At 50.8% G+C, this 17514-nt stretch overlaps 1 protein-coding gene across 1 annotated transcript; it reads left to right on the top strand.

Annotated features, from left to right (window-relative positions):
- Positions 1–371: 371 nt before the first annotated feature.
- Positions 372–7302, top strand: TRIM16 (tripartite motif containing 16). The gene is given in 9 exon segments (XM_075518651.1): positions 372–396; positions 1664–2020; positions 2584–2615; positions 2994–3079; positions 3187–3259; positions 3530–3739; positions 3908–4049; positions 4275–4452; positions 6670–7302. Coding segments are annotated over 9 exon segments (1599 nt in total). The 3' UTR covers positions 7166–7302.
- The last annotated feature ends 10212 nt before the right edge of the window (positions 7303–17514 follow it).

Below are 17514 nucleotides of genomic sequence, written 5' to 3'. Positions count from 1 at the left end.
GGCATGCAGGGCTGTTATCACTTTATCACCCCTCTAGCATTCAATGGGCTGGTCTCGAGCACCCAAAATTACCTAAACTCAGGCCGTCGCTGTAGGATGAGGCGGGGAAGCTCTGCACACGCCAAAGTATCATCGAGGACAGAGGGGACCACGACTCAGCCTGCCCCGTGTCCTGAGTGGTCTTGTCCCTACGGTCACTGGCACAGAGCACGGCACCCACAGGCGGAGGTGCCCTGGGGCTGGGCACACCGGCACCCACCTGGGGCACCCGCTCCTGCCCCATGTGAGAGTGCTGGTCCCTCGTTCTAGCCTGGTCACAGTAAAACCTCCTAACACTGCTATGGGATGTCCGGTGGCTTCAAGGCTCAGTCATGTCACATCACAGGACGGAGACGGGTAAGTGCTTCTCTGTCCTCGCACGTAAAATATGCTTTAAGATAAAAAGTGCTGTGGGAAATCTCATGCTGAACCATTTACACCGCTGTTCACATGACTTTATTTTGTAAAAAACCTCTCAAATCTTGCCAAAAGTCAAGGTTTATTTCCCCATCCTGAGGGTATTTAATCCTCATCTCATTAACTTTCATTTTAATGTACAATTGCTGAGGAGGGAAAATAACCGAAATATTTTGTCTTAGGGAAAATATCAGATATAAATTTATCCCGAAGCCATCAGAGATGCTTATCAGCATGTTTTTCTCTCTTCCCTAGCTGCGTGAGCTTGCAGAAGAACCAGTTTTGCTCGGCTTTGGCTTTCTGAGAGAATAAATGATTGCTGGAGAAATTCAGCTGGGCAGCAAGTCTCTGCTCGGGACGGGTTGATGATTTGAGCACGGGATAGGAAACGAAAAGCATCACTGCGTGGGATCATGTTGGGGTGCCCTGGGCGATGGAAGGACTTGGCTCTAAAAAAAGGAGAGAGAAATTTTCCCAACAATTTATGCAGAAAAACATCCTCTGAGTGGGGTGTAATTTATTTCTGCAGTTGAAACCATCTGCTTCTTGCTTTCAGCTACAACCAGCCCAGGTCTAAAAAGTCAAAAAAAGGTGTTAAGTGTGATTATTAAGCCAAATCTCACCTTCTTCCTCAGAATTTGCTGAGGCCATGCCCAGGCCCAGGGCTGTCTGGAGGTAGGGCACATCAGGGCATTCGACCAGCCCCGTCCGTGGGTGCTGCTCCGAGTAATGGGTCAAAACTAATACTGGTAAAATTATTTTTTGCAAAGCTGGAATGAACTTTGCTTAAAAACTGCTTGAAAACTGAACTTTTGCCAAAATGAACTTTTGCCAAACATCATGTCAGCAAGAAACAATAGGAAAGAGAGGTTATTTTTTCCCATTTTGGTACTTTCCAGCCGCCATTCCCTTATGTTTCCTACTTTCTGTGTGAGGTTAAAACAGGAGAAAAATGCTCCAGCTGCTGCAGGTAGAAGCACAGAGAGTGATGGAGGTGGAAGTGGGAAGGCTGAGATGGCTTGGGGGGCAGATGGGGCCAAGCAGGCAGATTCCTCGCAGAGCTGCCCCGCTGTGGCGAGGACAGAAAGAGTTAAGCTGCAGTGTTGCTGGGCGAGCTCAGGTGTGGCTCTGCTTTCCTTCCTGGCCTCCAGGACTACAGCACCAGCTTGCCAGGCTTTGGGGAGAGGTTAGGAAACGCCTGTCTCAGGAGAGCTGCCTCCAAACCCGGGGCCGGAGGGTCCCGTCCCTGCGGCGTGGGGCCATGAGGGCAGCACCTTCCCTGGGGACAAAGCCGGCCCGGAGGACATCGTCGGTGGGGAAGGCGAAGCAGATAGTGCACCCAGATTTGCCCTGCGCGGGCTGGTTTTGAACAGCTCTGAGCAAGCAGCCAGTGCTCAGGAGAGCAAAAAGGATGAGATTGACTGTGATTGCTGCTTGGCCAAGGAGGTGGCGGTGGTGACGCCCTGCCTCGCCTGCCCGGAGCATCGCCAGGCTGCCCTGGGGAGCAGCGAGCTGCGGAGCCGCTGGACCTGCAGCCCCTCCGAGGGCACTGAGCTGCCAGCCTGTGGGTTAGAGCACTTAACTCTATAACCAGAAACCTGGTCATCAGTGAACAGCCTGGGTAAGTGACGAGTAAATATTTTCAGGTGTAACCCTAGAAGCAACTTTGATATGTAAGTGAGAAAGAGTGAGGTTTGAAAAACAATGCTCTTTGTCCTTTCTCTGTATGGATTTACTTTCTTGCCCTGGGAGGAGGAGGGCTCTGCTTCCAAACCAAGTGGTCGTTGCCAGTGTGGGCATGGAAAGTTTAATAAAACTTTTGGTCCTGTGCATTTACCAGATGTTGTGGCCGGTGCTGTGCAAAGGGCATCCCGCGCTGTGCCTGCCGCCCCAGCTCCCAGGAAAGCTCTGCTCACGTGTGAGGGTCAAACAGCCTGAGGTGTGAGTCCAGGTCTTCAGAGACCCCAGTGACCTTACCCCAGCGGGGATCCTGCTTGCCCAGTTTTAGGCGCCTGGCCTTTAGGCGCCTGCTCTAGAGCAGTTGGCAGGGCTGGACCATGCACCGGTTCCCTGAGGCTGGGCACTGACTGCTTGGCAGGTCTTCTTCCACCCCTCTCCTGTTTTCAGGCTGGAAGGAGGGTCTGAATCCCTCCCTCCAGGTGAAAGCCTGGATGGGGTGGCTGTTTTATCCTCCTCTTCCAGCACTTTTTAAAATCATGGATGGCAGAATTGCATTCTTATGGGCACACTGCCTGTGTTCACTTACTAACAAGTATTTTATTTCCTGCTGCTGGCAGAGAACTTTCTCAGGCTTTGAGAGAAGAAAGCAAAGCTGGACAAAATGGGGTGATGAGTTCTGGTGCTGTTAAAAAGGTGCAGTCATCCAAGTTGATGGTGACCTGGTCCTTTCTGCTGGAGAGGACTCCACTCCAGCTCCAGGCATCCAACACCTACCACAGGGATCAGAGAGTTTCCTCTCCTTGGTTTTCTGACCCCAGAGAAGGTGGGTCAATGATGACTCTCTGGTTTGTTCACAGAATGACCTTCTTCAGACCCACCTGGAGTACAACTGGAAGCTGAAGTCTCTTGAGAAAGCAATTCTCAAACTACAGAATAGCACACAGTAAGGCAGAACAGAGCTGGGTTTGCTCCCATCTTGCTGTTGGTGCCACAGATGATCTGTCTCCCTGTAAAATGATGACAGTCACAATTCTGCCCAATTTCTATCAGGTGGCTCCTGGGGAGCATTGACAGAACCACAGGCAGAGCTCCTAACAACATCACTTGTCATCTTCAGCAAAGTGTGAGCCACAGTGGAAGTATAAGGACCAAAATTGTCACAGTGCCTGCCTAGTGTGACCAGCTTTGTAACAAACCTCCTCGACAAACGGCCTCAGTCCCTTGTTTCAAAGCTACTGCAGCCACAACTGCCTCTGTGCTGTTGAGTTTTCCATTTCCAAAAAGGCATTGGACTTGCCAGTGTTTGCAGGGGAGGTGCCCTGGGGTGGAGAGGGATCAATGGCAGCAGGAGACGACTTGAAGGACAGTACAATGGGTGACTTCTGTCCCACAGGCGTCTGCCTCAGATGTGGAAAGCCGCATGGGAGGCTTTAGGCTGCTGCTGGTGGCAGTGGGGACAGCCCAGCAGGAGGTAGTGGCCTTTCTGGAGGAGGAGAGCATGGCTATGAACAGGATAAAGATCCACTTAGAGCACAAGTGAGCCTTTATTAAGAATAAGCTCAAACTGGAGAAGATGCCTGCTCACACCAAGCGCCTCTTAAAAGTAGGGTAGTTTGAGATGTGTCCCATTACAGTAGCTGGAGGGATGTGAAGGTGGGAGAGCAGTGCCTGCCCGGACCACTGCAGGGTGCCATACCCACCAGCAAAATGCCTCCAACAGGCAGTATCGTAGCCTAAACCAGGTGAACCGTTTTGTTTCTTTTGTGGCTAGGAGTGCTGTGAATTCAGGAAGAGCTCCGGGGTGGATGCTCTTCCCAGCGTTTACATCGAGCTGAAGGACAAACTGTCTCAAAGCAGGTGGGTCGTCACGGAGCCTGGTATCTGCTTGTACTTATTTTTGCAAAGCTGCACCTGAGGGCATGTGCTTGCTTATGAACAGCTCTGTGCTATCACCAAGTGGAAAAAGCAAAGGCCCAGAAAATTGCACGTGAGCCAGGCTAGAGCCCACCGTACTGCCCTTTCTCTGCGATAAGATCATCGCTTCAGCTTTGCAACATTACATGGCTGCTGTGACAGCAAGCACAACAGACCAGGAACTTCTTGAATTTTTTTGATTTGCTGAAACTGGAACTTTTCAGATGTCCTGATAAAACTTCCCTTAAGAAGATGTTTCAAACCCAGGAAGGACTTTCTTGTCAGACGTAGAGAGAATGAGAAACAGCCAGATAAAAAGGGCATGAACTCACAGTGTGAGCAACAGAGACCAAACTCCCTGCTCATCTCACTCAAGACAAGATGCATGAACCCACCGTCCCGGTGAGTCCCCCGAGACCGGGGTCAGGCCGGGAGCTAACTCTGCTTTATCTTCTGGTGAAAAATTTCAGGTCTCATTGTGACCGGGAATGGGAGAACGCTGGTGATTACAAGATGTTTTCAGAGCTGACAGCGCTGTTTCTTGCCTGGCTTTAGTGGCAGGTTGTGATGAGGCGTTAGCAGGTTGTGGGATGATCAAAGGGAGAAGGGAGGGATTCCCCAGACCAGGAGGGATGCCGAGTCTCGCTCCAACACCACCCTAGAGCAGAGGGCAAGAAAGACCAGGGGTTTCTACCTCCCCCCTTTGGCTTTCCTGGTCTTTCTTTAAAATGATAAACAGTAGCAGTCAGCCGACAATGATTTAGCATGTGGAAAGCCCGAGCTTTATCGGTGTCCCTATCCCGGCTCCTTTTAAGTCCCCCATAGAAATCTCATGAGCAGCCATATATAAACTGGCCGAATTTGTACCCACACAAGGTAATGTGGCTGAGCCTCATAAATTCCACCAGTTTATACATATCAGCCCAGTATCCTCAGCAAAGGAAAAACTACCAGGTGCCAGCAGCGATGAAGAGAAGGGCTTGTGCTGGCTGGGGTCAATCTCGAAAAGTGCTTTGCACCCCAAATGTCAGCAGAGACAGGGGCTCAAGCACCAGGGCTGCAGCACGTTTGGGTGTTGAACCGGCCTCTCTCCTGTTTTCAGGCAGGAATAATTTCTTATAAAAATGGCCATTGAGGCAGCCCTGCAAAACAGCTCGAATGCCTCTAGGCGGCACGAGAGTGTGTCTGATCACAGGGGGACACGCAGCCCCTCACTTCTTGTCTGGTTCTGCATGAACTGCTTGCAGATCCTGGTCAGGGAGTCCTTTCTGATCTCTGTCCCTCGTTGTTGTATATGGTCACGGGCTGGAGGTAGCAAGGGGTGCTGTGCGGAGCACCCCGAGCCCCAGGTTGTGTCCCGAAGTGCTGAGAGGCCGATGTGGGGTTGCCCAGCGTGAAACTGGAGTCAGCTCCCACATCTGCATGTGTTCACAAAATCCCCTGTTTGGATGAAACCTCTGCAGCACTGGCTGGCAGGTCCTCATCCTCCGGTCAATGTGAGGAGCTGGTCCTGCACAGCCGGGGACCATTGCCCCTGTCCTCATGGCGTGTGAGCCCCAGGTACCACAGCCCATGGTTAGTGCTGGGGCAGCAATCACTGCTTTCTTTCCTTTCACTGCTGAAGAGATCTGCTTGATCAAAATGATGGTGCCTGCAGTTGGACCACCCGACCATCACATCTCTGCCCCCCAACCAAAGACAAAGAGTGATTTCCTCAAGTGTAAGTCCTGGGTTTGATGGTTTTAATACTGATCTGCCTTTTAGGGGGAGGTGGAGATAATTTAAGTAAGACATTACTTAATTATTTATTAAATTAAGATAATTTAATAAAAAAGTAAGACATTTCTGGAGATACAGAGTGAAATCTGTCTCACCTGTCTTGGACACACACCTCCTTCAGCAGTGGTGCAGACGCTCTGTCTCCTTCCACTGACAGCAGAGAGCGCCTTAGGGACTGGCTTACACTCATAAGGACACTTAGGAAAGAAAATCCAAATTAAATAAAGGTTTATGGATTAAACTCCTTGGTAGGAGACCCTTACAAGGAATTCAGTTTACTTTCATTCATTTAAGGAGAACTAAACTGAGTCACGGTTATTTTAATTCTGCTAAAAATGGTACAAAGAAGTTTAATGGGGCTTATCTTAATCCACTTGAAAAATCAATTCAGGTTAATTTTCTTGAGTGTCTTGCATAGTTTGCCTTTGATTTTTCACATGTTAATTACTTTTATTGTGCGTGGCTGAAGCCTAGCATGACTGTAGCTTCCATCAGTCACAGAAAATGCTCTTGTGGTTATGTGCAAACTTTAAATACAAAGCTCATATGTTGGGTAATCAGGATGGAGAATGCTCCTGGATGAGTCCTGTAAACCATTTCACAGATTCGCTGTGGTTGGCAGGGTTTTGAGTCCAGCCCCCCTGCTCAGAGAAGGGTCAACTGGGGCAGGCTGCTCAGGGCCATGTCCAGTTGGGTTTGAATATTTCTAAGGATGGAGACTCCACAGCCTCTCTGGGCAACATCTTCCAATGGTTGATCACCTTTACAGTAAAAAAGGCTTTTCTTATGTTTCAAAACCACTGTTTTCTATTTTTCTGTGTCCCTTAGCATGTGATGCAGAGACAGAGACAACGACAAAGTGACCAACACTGCTCCATGGGAACAGCTGTACCCAGATCATCCCAAAGGATTTGAACACAGATGCCAAGTGATGTCTGACAAGAGTTTGTACTTGAGCTTCTACTGTTCTGAGGTTGAGATATCTGGGGCTGACATTTACCTTGGCATGATGTACAGAAGCATTGACCAGACAACAGGTTCAGAAAGCAACAGCTGCACCTCGGCAAACAACTTCTCCTGGAGCATCCTGTGGAATGGGAAAGGGTTTTCTGCATGGCACAGTGATGTGGAGATGCCCCTCAAAATGGATGTGTTTGGTAGGATAGGGGTCTACCTGACCTACCCCAGCAGGACCTTGTCCTTTTATGGGGTCACCTATCATGATGTGACCTTGATGCACCAGTTTGAGTATGATTTTGTTGAGCCCCTCTACCTTGACTTTTGGCTTTTAAAGAAAGAAAACTGTCAGGATAATGTGACTGGGGGAAGATGCTGAGAAGATCCCAGCCTCCTTGCCTTCCTTTCGGGAGCAGCTCCCTTGAAAGCATCTGAGTCAGAAGCAGTGGCCAGTGGTTAGGTTATGGTGTGATGCCAATGCTTTTGCTGCAGGTAGCTGGGTGAAGAAGGGAGAGATGTTTCAATAAAGACTCTTGTAATCAAATATGGTTCTGAGCATCCCATATTTTAGAGGTGGACAAGGCTTGACAGTTCGTGCAGTTGCTTGTCCAGGGATCAGTGCAGATTGTTCCCAGCAGTATATCCATTAATACTCTGTTTAGTATGAGTTAAAGCCTTTTTTTTTTTAATTCCCCCCCTCAAGGGTGGTGTTGTGTCACTGCCCCGACATGTTGGTCCTACCAAGCCAGTGTAAGTGAGCGGACAGAAGCCACGCAGACCAGGGTTGTGTTGCCATTTTCCCTGCTGTGCCTGAATAAAAGGTCTCGGCCCCCAGCTCAGTTCCCAGCTGGCTTCAGGACCAGGGTGGCACTGGGGCAGTGGAAGGTCCCTCTTGGTCCTCCCACCCCCAGGTCTGCACCAAGAGCAAAGAGCTATGGGTTGGGCTGATGCGGGCATTGCTTTGGGCAGGAGAGAGCCCGTGCAGCGTCCCGCAGGAACAGCCCCAAACCTCCTTGCTTCTCCAGAGGTAACTGGGAAAGCGGTGGAAGGCGCTGGTGGCGAGCCGGGAGCAGCAGAGCCTGCAGGAGCGGGAAAACAGCAGGAGGCGGCAGCGAACGGGCTCCGAGCTGGGAGGGAAAGCGCGGTCCCCAGCAGAGCAGCAGCAGCGCAGCCGCAGCCCGCAGGAGGGTGCTCTCGGCCCGCCGCTGGCTCCGCTGCCTTCCGCGCCCTCCTCCGCGCCCTCCTCCTCGCCCCCCTCCCGGGGCAGCGGTGGCAGGGACAGGGCCCTGCGGCCCCCAGCACCCGCACGCCACGGGCGCCCCGCCGGGCTGCCCTTCCCTGTCCCCCGGCCTCCCAGCCCTGCCGCCGTGTCCTCCTCGCTCGCTGTCGTGGGACCCCGCAGAGGTCCCGTGTTAAAGGTGGGTGACTGAGGGGTGCTCTCGAGTTGGGTGATGTCTTACCTGCCCCAGCACCCCTGCGCCCCGTCCACGCTCCCCTTCCCCTTGGTGACTCGCTCTTGGGTGCGGCTTTCGGAGCCCCACAGTAGCGGAGGGGACTGCTCTAAGAGGGTCCCATCGTGGGCTAATGTAGCTGTGCACTCTGCAGAGTGACCTTTGGGGACCCAAAGTGACCTTTGCAGCCACCTTGCGCCCAGGGCCAGGGAACAAATGGGTGGGAAGCACAGAAAATTCCCTGCACACACCGTTGCTCTTCAGCAGGATGGGCCGAGCTGCAGGCAGCAGACTGGTGGAGCTGCGGGGACGGCTGAGAAACTAAAAATTTCCACCCTCCAGAAGTCAGCAGAGCCAGAAGAAAGAGAGAAAGAAGATTTTACTAAGTACTTTGCAGAGGAGGTGAGTCGATCATCGCCCCATTCTGCAAGTGGGGAAACTGAGGCAGGGATTGGGGAAACCATTTGCCAGTGGTCACCTAGCAGAGAAATGCGTCTAGGTCTCAGGGTGCCTGGTCAGCACTGGGCCAAATGCAGTGTTAGCACCACGTTATTACCTTTATCCCAGGTACTTTCAGCCTTGGGGCTGTGACAGATAAAAGTTTATTGTGCTCTCTGTACAAAACAAAAACAAGGTAGCAAGGTAGGGTAGAGGAAAAGAAAAGGCAACAAGGCATGGGAATCTGTGCACGGTTCTTCTGCTGCTCACCAAAGGGTTGGCCAGAAGCCAGATTTTAATTTTTGAAAGTTTTCCTGGGGAGAAAAAGACAAATAAAACACTTTGGCCAAACCAAAGCCATTGGCTGTTGAAATGCAAATGTTTTAAGTTTATTCTCATTTAATCTCTATAAAAATATGTGAAATGGAAAAAGAAATCTGCTTTCTTATGACCCAATAAGTCAAGAGTTAGTGTTTCATAAAATGGTCCAACGAGATCCGGTGTCTCAGCGGTGAAGCTGAACGGTGGCATCTGGACAGGAGATGCCCATTTCCATAGTGAGGGCAGTAACAACCAGGCCCCCTTAGCAGGTCCGGGGCGGTCCAAAGGCCGCTAAATGAGTGGGTGTGTAGCTAAAAGAAAAGTTGCTCTGGTGATGGGTATGTAACAGCTGGTCCTTCCAGAGGCTCTTTGGTCTGTGTTATGAGAAATGTCAAATTACACAATTAAATCAGTCCCTGTTGGTTTTAAGCCTTATGGATCTGTAATCCTAAGGGTGCACTGACAGATTTACTGCCATTTCACCAGTACTCGTTACAACAGTATTTTGCTCCAAGACACTAACTAGAGCGAAGAGGCTGTAAATCGCACCCATGCATCAGCCCTGGCAGAAAAGGATCTGATACTGTAGAGGGTCCAAAAGGGACAGCGTGGCTGAAGCAGAGGCTTCCCACTGGCTGCGTGGCCTCAGGGGGCTTTGAAATGAGGATATGAGAAGTGCTGGGGCTTCAGTGAGTCTCCAGCAATCCCAGGGATGGGGTAGAGCATTGCTTCTCCTCTCTTTGCAGGCTGAAGTTTCCTTTCTCCTGGCAGCATGCTGCGCCCACACCTGGAATGTCCCTGGCTGTGTCCACGCCCCCACTTGTCCTGCCAGAAATAAGATTTCATGTAGGAGAGATGTGCTTCCAGTTCACCCTGGCATGGGCAGAAAGGAGAAACAGCGACAACACTTGCTCATTTTGAGCTGTTGCAGAGGTGGCACCAGCCACAAACCCAACTCCCACGTTCGACTGCAAAAACTCCTGTATCCAGGCTCAGTCCTGCTCCCCTTTCATCCCCAGCATAGCTGCACCAAAATCCACTTCCCAGCACCCCTGTAGTGGGTGCTCCCGGCCACAGGCAGGGATCACGGTGGTGGCACTGCATAGCCCCATGCCCCAGTGCCACAGCTAAGGACAGAGCTGGAGAAACCTCCACCCAAAGCTGGCTCTACTGCTCTGCTCAGCTCTCATTTTAGCTTGGCAGCCCATGCCTGGGAGTTATGTATTTTATCCCCAGAGTGCCAAGCTGCTCCATCCCCAGGCTGCATTCAGGGATTGGCATGCAAATAAGCCCACTGCTGCCTCAGACTGTGATAATTAAAAGTGAAGTTGTAAAACAAGCAGCATCAATTTTTGGTGCACGTCCCCAGCAACACATGGTGATTGGACTGAGTTAGGAGACATTTCCAGCTACGCAGCAAACTCTAAATAGCCTGGAGAGAATACATGGGAATTTAGCTTGTGCAGCAATTTCAGATGTCAAAACAAGTTTCCTTGTTAATATGAAACTATTTGGACTTTGCATTTTTAATTAAAGGTTTTAATTATCCAACTGTATTTTATTAGCTTTTATGAAGACAGCTGCTTTAAACGCTATAAGCCAAATCTCTGCTCTGAAGCACTACTTGTCCGAGACAGGGTTTCGGTTGTGAACAGCCTTCATTGTGAGTAAATGGGGTTGTTTAATTTAAACTAGAATTTACTGTCCCAGCTTGATTGAAACTCTTTTATGGCAGAGACAACAAATAACCTCGGTGGGAGCGTACGTGCACCCAAGGCTGGGAGGGGATGCTGTGCTGGCAGCCCAAGGACTCACCTGTTAGCCCCTTCCAGGGTGAGCATCGACTGCTTCTGAAAAGGGTTTCTCTGCCCACCTCACCTCCCTGCTCATGTTGTTTTGTCTTTGAGCACTAGACTGAGACTGAAAGCTCCTGAGTGGAAGTCTCTTGCACCCTTGTGATGGGTTTGAGGTGCTGAGGTCCCAGAGCTGGTGCTGCTGGTGAGTCCTGGCAGAGCAGTGGAGTCTCTCCAGGACAGGGGCTCAGGGGAACTCGCTGGGCTCTGGTTTGCAGGAGGTCAGGCTTCATAGCTGGTCTTCTCCTGTGCCTGCTCTTCAGTACTGTGATCACAGACTATCTTTATCAAGCAATAGCTAACGCTTGTGGTCCTGTTCATAACATGGATTACTTATTCATTGGGATCATGTTATTTACAACTGCAGTGTGGCCTTTCTTGGTTTACAGCATGACAATACTTCAACAGCTCGTAGAAGCCTTTATGTCCTGCCTGTGCAGGAGAAGAGGCAAAGAAGAACATAATATCTGAATACAATTGCAAGGGAAGAGCTGACAATCAGGACGGGGTTTCTGGCTGGAGTGCAAGCCTTGTGCTGAGCTCAGCACCATGTTCATGGAGAGCACTCTGGTTCGAGACCTTACTCTTCATCACTGTCAAAAATCAGCAAAATGTACTAAATAATCTGTAATTTGGTGAGAAGAAAGGCAAAGCAGGCAGCTTTCAAGCACTGATGCAGGTCAATCCATGGCTAGTGAGACCTAGCAGGATCACAGGCTGAAGCGACGATAGCTGCACACGAAGCTGAAAGGGCAGCTCAAGAGCCTGCGTGTGCGTTCCCGCGTTAGAGGACAGATCAAAAGCCTTGGTGCTGGGCAGGACTGTTCTCTCCAGGCTTGCGTGTAGCTGCTGGAGCAGCTTTCTTCTGTCCTCTTTTGTGTTTCAGGGGAGCTTAAGCTGGGATTGATACGGGCGGAATATTGTTCAAAAGAGATGCTACTACCTAGCGTGGTATGTAGGGGCCAAAAGGACAGCAATGCACACACTGTTAATGAACACGTCTATAAGCTTGTGCATGGGCTGGAAGATCAATGAATTTAATGTCTTCTGGCTTACCTCAGACCAATGCCTGTGCTGACAGTTTGTAGCTGTGGAGCATTGCAGTGCAGATGACAGATGGATTCCTCCAACGGATAGATTCCAAAGTATTTCCCATTTATCCCATCCCCAGTGAAAGCTGCTGTTTGCACTGAGGTCTGTACTGTCCCTGGCGATATTTCTTCTCTGATGTTAGCATCCGTGTCCAGCAGTGCACTGGGAAGGGCACTGACACTCAGGCAGAGGCACATCCCAGGAGAGCTCTGGACGGAAATGACAATCAGTGATGGGGATTGTGTCCAGCTGACACATGTAGACAGAACAACAGAGAATGGGGACTTGGTTAGGCTGGGACTAGGGCAGAGACAGGTGCTAAAAATCTTATGATCTGAGACCTGGTCAAAGTCCAGTTGTCTGACCCTTAGCAGGGACCCAAGTTGGGCAGCTCTGCTGTGGCCTGGTGGGGTTATTGGCCTTGTTAGGAAAACACCAGTCATCATTTGGTGTGATTTCATTCATCCTTCCTTTTCCCTGCCTGGTCTGAGCCTGATGCTAACACCAAAACTCAACCAACCCTTCTCTGGCATGGGGCTGGAAGGAGCCGGTGCCATGAGCGTGCAGCAGCTGCTCCTCCTGGGTGAGCAGTAAATGGGGGACTCAGCTTCTTGTTGCTGCCTGTCTCTTCACTGGACAGTGGGACTGTAAGAGGGAGGAGAAGACTGAAAGGAGAAATGAGAAAGCTAATGAACTTGAAAAATGGATGCAAGAAAGGAGTCAAAAGTGGAGCTGGAAGGGAACAGGCTTGTTGTCACTTAATAAACATGTTCCTGCTGCTGACAGCGTCGCCCTCTTGATTTGCAGGGGGAGTTTTGAGAGGAAAGCAAGCACTGGGCTGCGGCTCTGCGGGGAGGCCCTGGGGAGCACGGAGCTGCCTTCCCGGGGGGGCCAACAGGATATCCAAAGGGTGGGCCTGGAGCAGAAATTCTGACTTCACCCAGTCCTAATTGCGGAGTTACCTCAGCCGCCGGGCTGGCTCCTCACTGGGAATGGTCCGGGGCCAGCAGCCCCGAGCGGGGCAGTGGCTCTGCTGCTGCGCGGGGAGAGGGCTGGGGCTGTCCCAGCGTTTTGCTGTCTAAAAGACACTAAGGGTTGCAGAGGGACATGGGGATTTAAAAACCACGAGTGAATGGTCCTGTCATTCGCAGGCTGTCTGCAGATCAGTGCCGCAGAGAGCAGCGCCCTGTGATAGCTGAGCTCTGCCCACGGGGCTGAACGTGGCGGGGACAGGGATGTCGCTGTGTCCACCAGTGCGCGTTGGGGCTCTGCTTGCCCCGTGCTGCAGGGCTGGCTCTGCCCAAGTGCTGTGTCCCGGTATGACAAACCGCCATGCCCCGCGCAGGGATGGCTTGCATCTGCTGAGGTAGCATGGAGGTGGCTCAGGTGTGAGTGTCTGTGTTTGTCTCCAGAAGGATGCCCAGCTGCTGAGGGCTTGTCCCTGCTTCAGGCTGTGTATAACCTCGGGAAGAACCAACTCACCTATTAATAAAAGGGCAGTAATGACCCTCTGCTACCACGCTGGGGCTGGAAAGCCCTTGCAAGGCCTGGCACTTTGCACAGCAGAGCAGGGTCTTGGGGCCACGGGTCCATCACACTAGTCCTACCTGCGGAGAGCAGGGTGAGCATCACTGTGCAGGGGAGCACTTGTTTCTCTGGAGGTTTCAGAGCTAAAGCCTGTTTGTTTTCCGTGAAAAGGCAGAGAAACCCTCCTGTGCACAGTCCGATGCCTCAAAGGAGACAGTTGTGCTATCCTGCAAACAGCATCGTCCATGCTGGGGTGAAGAGCAGAGGGGTGGGGGGCTTCAAATCCCACTTCTGCCTGGGAGAGCAGCATGGGTCCTGTGCACTCGGAGAGAAATAATAAAAGGACTTGAACCTGATGCCAAGGCTTCTCATGCTGAAGGAAGCAGTGGCAGGCTGAGCACCTCCAGGACGTGGGACTGAGATAAAGAGGTGAGAAGCAGCAATATTAGATACGCGGCACAGCTGCAGCAGAGGCAGGACCTTCCATCCTGCTCCATGGTGGTGCTCAGGGCAGACCCAGCTCTTCTGCATGTGAGATAATGTTTTTAGGGTACTTTAATGTCTCTCAATCAAAAGGCGCTGGCCTGCAGGTGACAATGTGTAGGATGTGGGGACAAGATACGGGGAAGGAAGTACTTTGCAGGTGTGAGGATAAAAGCATTTGCTGAATGTTTAGAGTATGTTTAGAGTATTTGAGGTCAAATCCGGATTGGAGAGCAAGGTACCAATGATCATTAATAAACCACACCCAGACCACATCCTTGTCACACCTCTCTGAAAATATTGCCCTGAAGCTGGTGAATACCCCTTGCTTTACACTCGCATGGGGGTGGACAGAAGTCCCATCCAGACCTGCTGAGGAAGAGCAGCAATGGGAGGATAAGGAGCTGATAAGATGAGCAGCCAGTGATGAGGGCAGTGTGGGTAAGCTCATAAATCCTGGTGTGGGACCAGCAGTTAGAGGCTGTTCAGAGTGAGCAGGGTGAGGACAATGGCAGCACGACAACAGGACCATTGGGCTCTCCGCAGCTCAAAATCCTGGGGAGAGCCGAGTGCTGGTGCTGGCTTATGCACAGTGTTGCAGCCTGGGGCCCACAGGGACCATGTGCAGGAGGTTGGGTGCTTTCAGGGTCTTTCCTCCAAAGAGCTCTGGAGCACAGATCAAGGCTTGTCCTTCGTGCTCCTGAGTGGATGGTGGGTGAGTTTAGCCTTGGACAAGGCTGAGCTAGCGCTTAACTGGCAGCATGGACAGCCTTGGCTCTGTTGGAGCTGGGATGGGAGCCGGAGAGTTTCTAGTCTGCCTTGTTTGTCCAGGGCATGAGGATAAAGTGAAGATGTTGTACTATTCTATAAGTGTGTAAAAAGAATTCAGGAACACAGGATGATTTTAATGAAATTAAGCATTTTGAAAAGACCCCAATCTTGCCTGAAAAAAAATGTATTTTAATGGTTCAGAAGAGTTGGAAGTTGTGAACAAATCTGGCCAGTTCCACTTCAGGCATTAAAGCTGGATCAGAAAAAAGTACCAGGAAAGCCTGAATTCTGAACACTCAGCAATGAACCTGTTTCTATGCAAAAGTCTCTCTCATTAAGAAGAAATGAGGAGCGAGGAGGAAGCGGAGTGGTGGGTGTTTGCTATAAAGCAGAGCATTTTGGGATGGGGAGCACAGCAGTGGCAGCTCCCTGGATGTCCCCACTGGGCTACCCTGGTGTGGTCGATCCTTTTTCCTTGGTCCTCTCTGCTCCTAAGGGTTGAAACAACTGTGTGACAGCCCTACCTTTCACGTGGCCTGGGGGTCCTGTTGCACCAGTCATCGTGGCTTGATCCTGCCGGGTTCTCAGTGCTGTTGTCTGGGGGACTCCTGCAGCAAAGATGCTCTGGGACAGGGCAGCATCTCAGCCCAGCAGCACCAAGGCTGTGAAGGAGACCCCAAGAGCAGCAACACCCTTGCCAGCGAGTATTTGTGTCTCAATACCGAGAAGTGCCATGGGCTTTCATTCTCCCTTTGACTGCCCCTTTTTTGTTTTTTTCTTCCCCCTTGGGATCTTTAAGGGGAGGTTTCCAGAAAAAAGATACAGTATTCCGTGTCAGTATCCGGGCCTTGCTGCAGCTGAGAGCTCGTAATGATGAAGATTTAATGCAAATCAAATGGACTTTTCATCTTAGCAGAAAAGTATTTACAGCCCATTAAGTAGATGGGAAAACTGGTCATTTTTTTTGGAGGGGAGCAGAGAAAAAAAAACAGTGCTATGTAAAAAAGTGGCCACAAAAGGCTCTTAGCTTGAGAAATTTAGCCTGAGAAATTTATCAGCTTTGGGGATGGAAAACTCATCATTTATATATAAAAATATATCACTTTTAATTACACAGCCAACTTCAGCTTTACTCATTAGCTACTTACACTACTCTGCCAAGTTACACAGTGGCGAGCTGGCTGGAATATTTTATATGGCATTTTATCCTGGATCAGAAAAGTCAGCATATGGCTCCATCAGCCTTTGTTTCCCTGGGTCATAGGGTAGGGAAATGAATGCAAAAAAATGGAGGAAGGCTGGAAGATAGGATGGGAAGAGGAAGGTGAGTGCCCGGGAATGCGCTAATGCATACATTTGGGATGAGCAGCTCTGGCACATGTGGGTGCCTTTGGGTCCGCAGCTCTTCGCAGGCGGGTGCTCTGCTCCAAGGCAGTGCAGCCAAGGCTGATGGTGAGGTCTCAGAGACGGGAGCATCCTGGGTGAGGGGGCTCCAAATTGCCTTTTTTAGGTCATCTAGTCTGACCCCTCTTCTTCACCTGGGTCACATCCGCATCTCCTCCCGACTTATGCTTACGCCATGTTCAAATACCTCTGATAAGGCCCTGACTCGTTGCTGGGATAGCCGATTTCTGCACCTAATCACTCTCGCTTCTAAGACAGTTTTTCTTAATGCCTTGCCTGAAATATTTCCATTTGTAGCTTCAGGCCCCAGCACTCCTTGTTTTACCGTTTCCAGATCATTTGAATAATCCCCTTTCTCCTTTGATGGTATTTCCCTGGAGGTATTTATAGTGTTATCACACTCCCCATTTAATCTCCTTTCTTACAGACTATATAAAATTAAACTCCCCCACCTCCTCTCCTTCGCCTGCTGTGCCCTCTCAGCTTTATGTGTTTGTGGCAGCTTGTTTTGAGCTGTCTCCAGTTTGGGGTGACCCCTTTGATACCCCGTGGGAAGCCATGGCCGAGGGCAGCCCACCCTGGGGCAGCAGTGCAGGGCTGTGCAGAGCCTGGGGTCGCACAGTCCCTGGGAGGGTTTGCAAAGAACCCCGTGTAGTTTGGGGCATCTGTCAGCATTTCCCCAGGTCAGGAGGGCTTTGCTGGGAAGCCCAATGTGGTCTCGGCAGTGTGTCTATGTTGTTTGGTATGAACAGCGCTAAGATGACCCTAGAATGTGCCTGGCATGCCAAGGACAGCAGGCGATAGTGCACCCTGACCAGCTGGATTTGCAGGAGATTGGTGGGGTGCGATGGGTCCTACTTGTTGAGCCAGTGAACCTGTAGAGAGCTGCCAGAGGCGGGGGATCTTCCTTTGAGATTTGGGGTATTTTCTGAGTACAAAAGCCCCCACAATGAGCTGCTCTGAGCATGGGGGATACTGGAAGGGCACCCCAGCATCCCCACTCCTGATGTGAAACCACACAAAACAAATGCAGCCAAACAAATATCTGCCCCTTCTTACCCATGGAAAAGATCAAGCAGAGCACAAAGAGTTTCAGAGATGATCCTTTTTGGTCTCCCACTCCATTCCTTCCACTCGGCTGCTGCTGCCTCCTTCTCCCCTCCCTTCCTGTCCCTGGTGGCAGAAGAGCTCAATCCACTCACACTGAGCCAAGCTGCAGCCTCAAGCTCCTGCAGGTGGGGAGCAGAGGGTGTCAGGGGCTGCACCAGTGGGAAGTTTTAAATTGAAGCTCTTTTTTCAGGGGCAAACCACATCTCTGGAAACAAAAGCCTTGCAGGAAATGTCTGCTCCCCACCCCCTGTCAGAAACTGAAATGTACATTTTAGCAT

Source organism: Mycteria americana, chromosome 16 (genome assembly GCF_035582795.1).
Source record: "Mycteria americana isolate JAX WOST 10 ecotype Jacksonville Zoo and Gardens chromosome 16, USCA_MyAme_1.0, whole genome shotgun sequence".
Lineage (NCBI taxonomy): Eukaryota > Metazoa > Chordata > Aves > Ciconiiformes > Ciconiidae > Mycteria > Mycteria americana.
The sequence above is the reverse complement of the archived record's forward strand: the minus strand, read 5'-3'. Positions and strand labels throughout refer to the sequence as shown.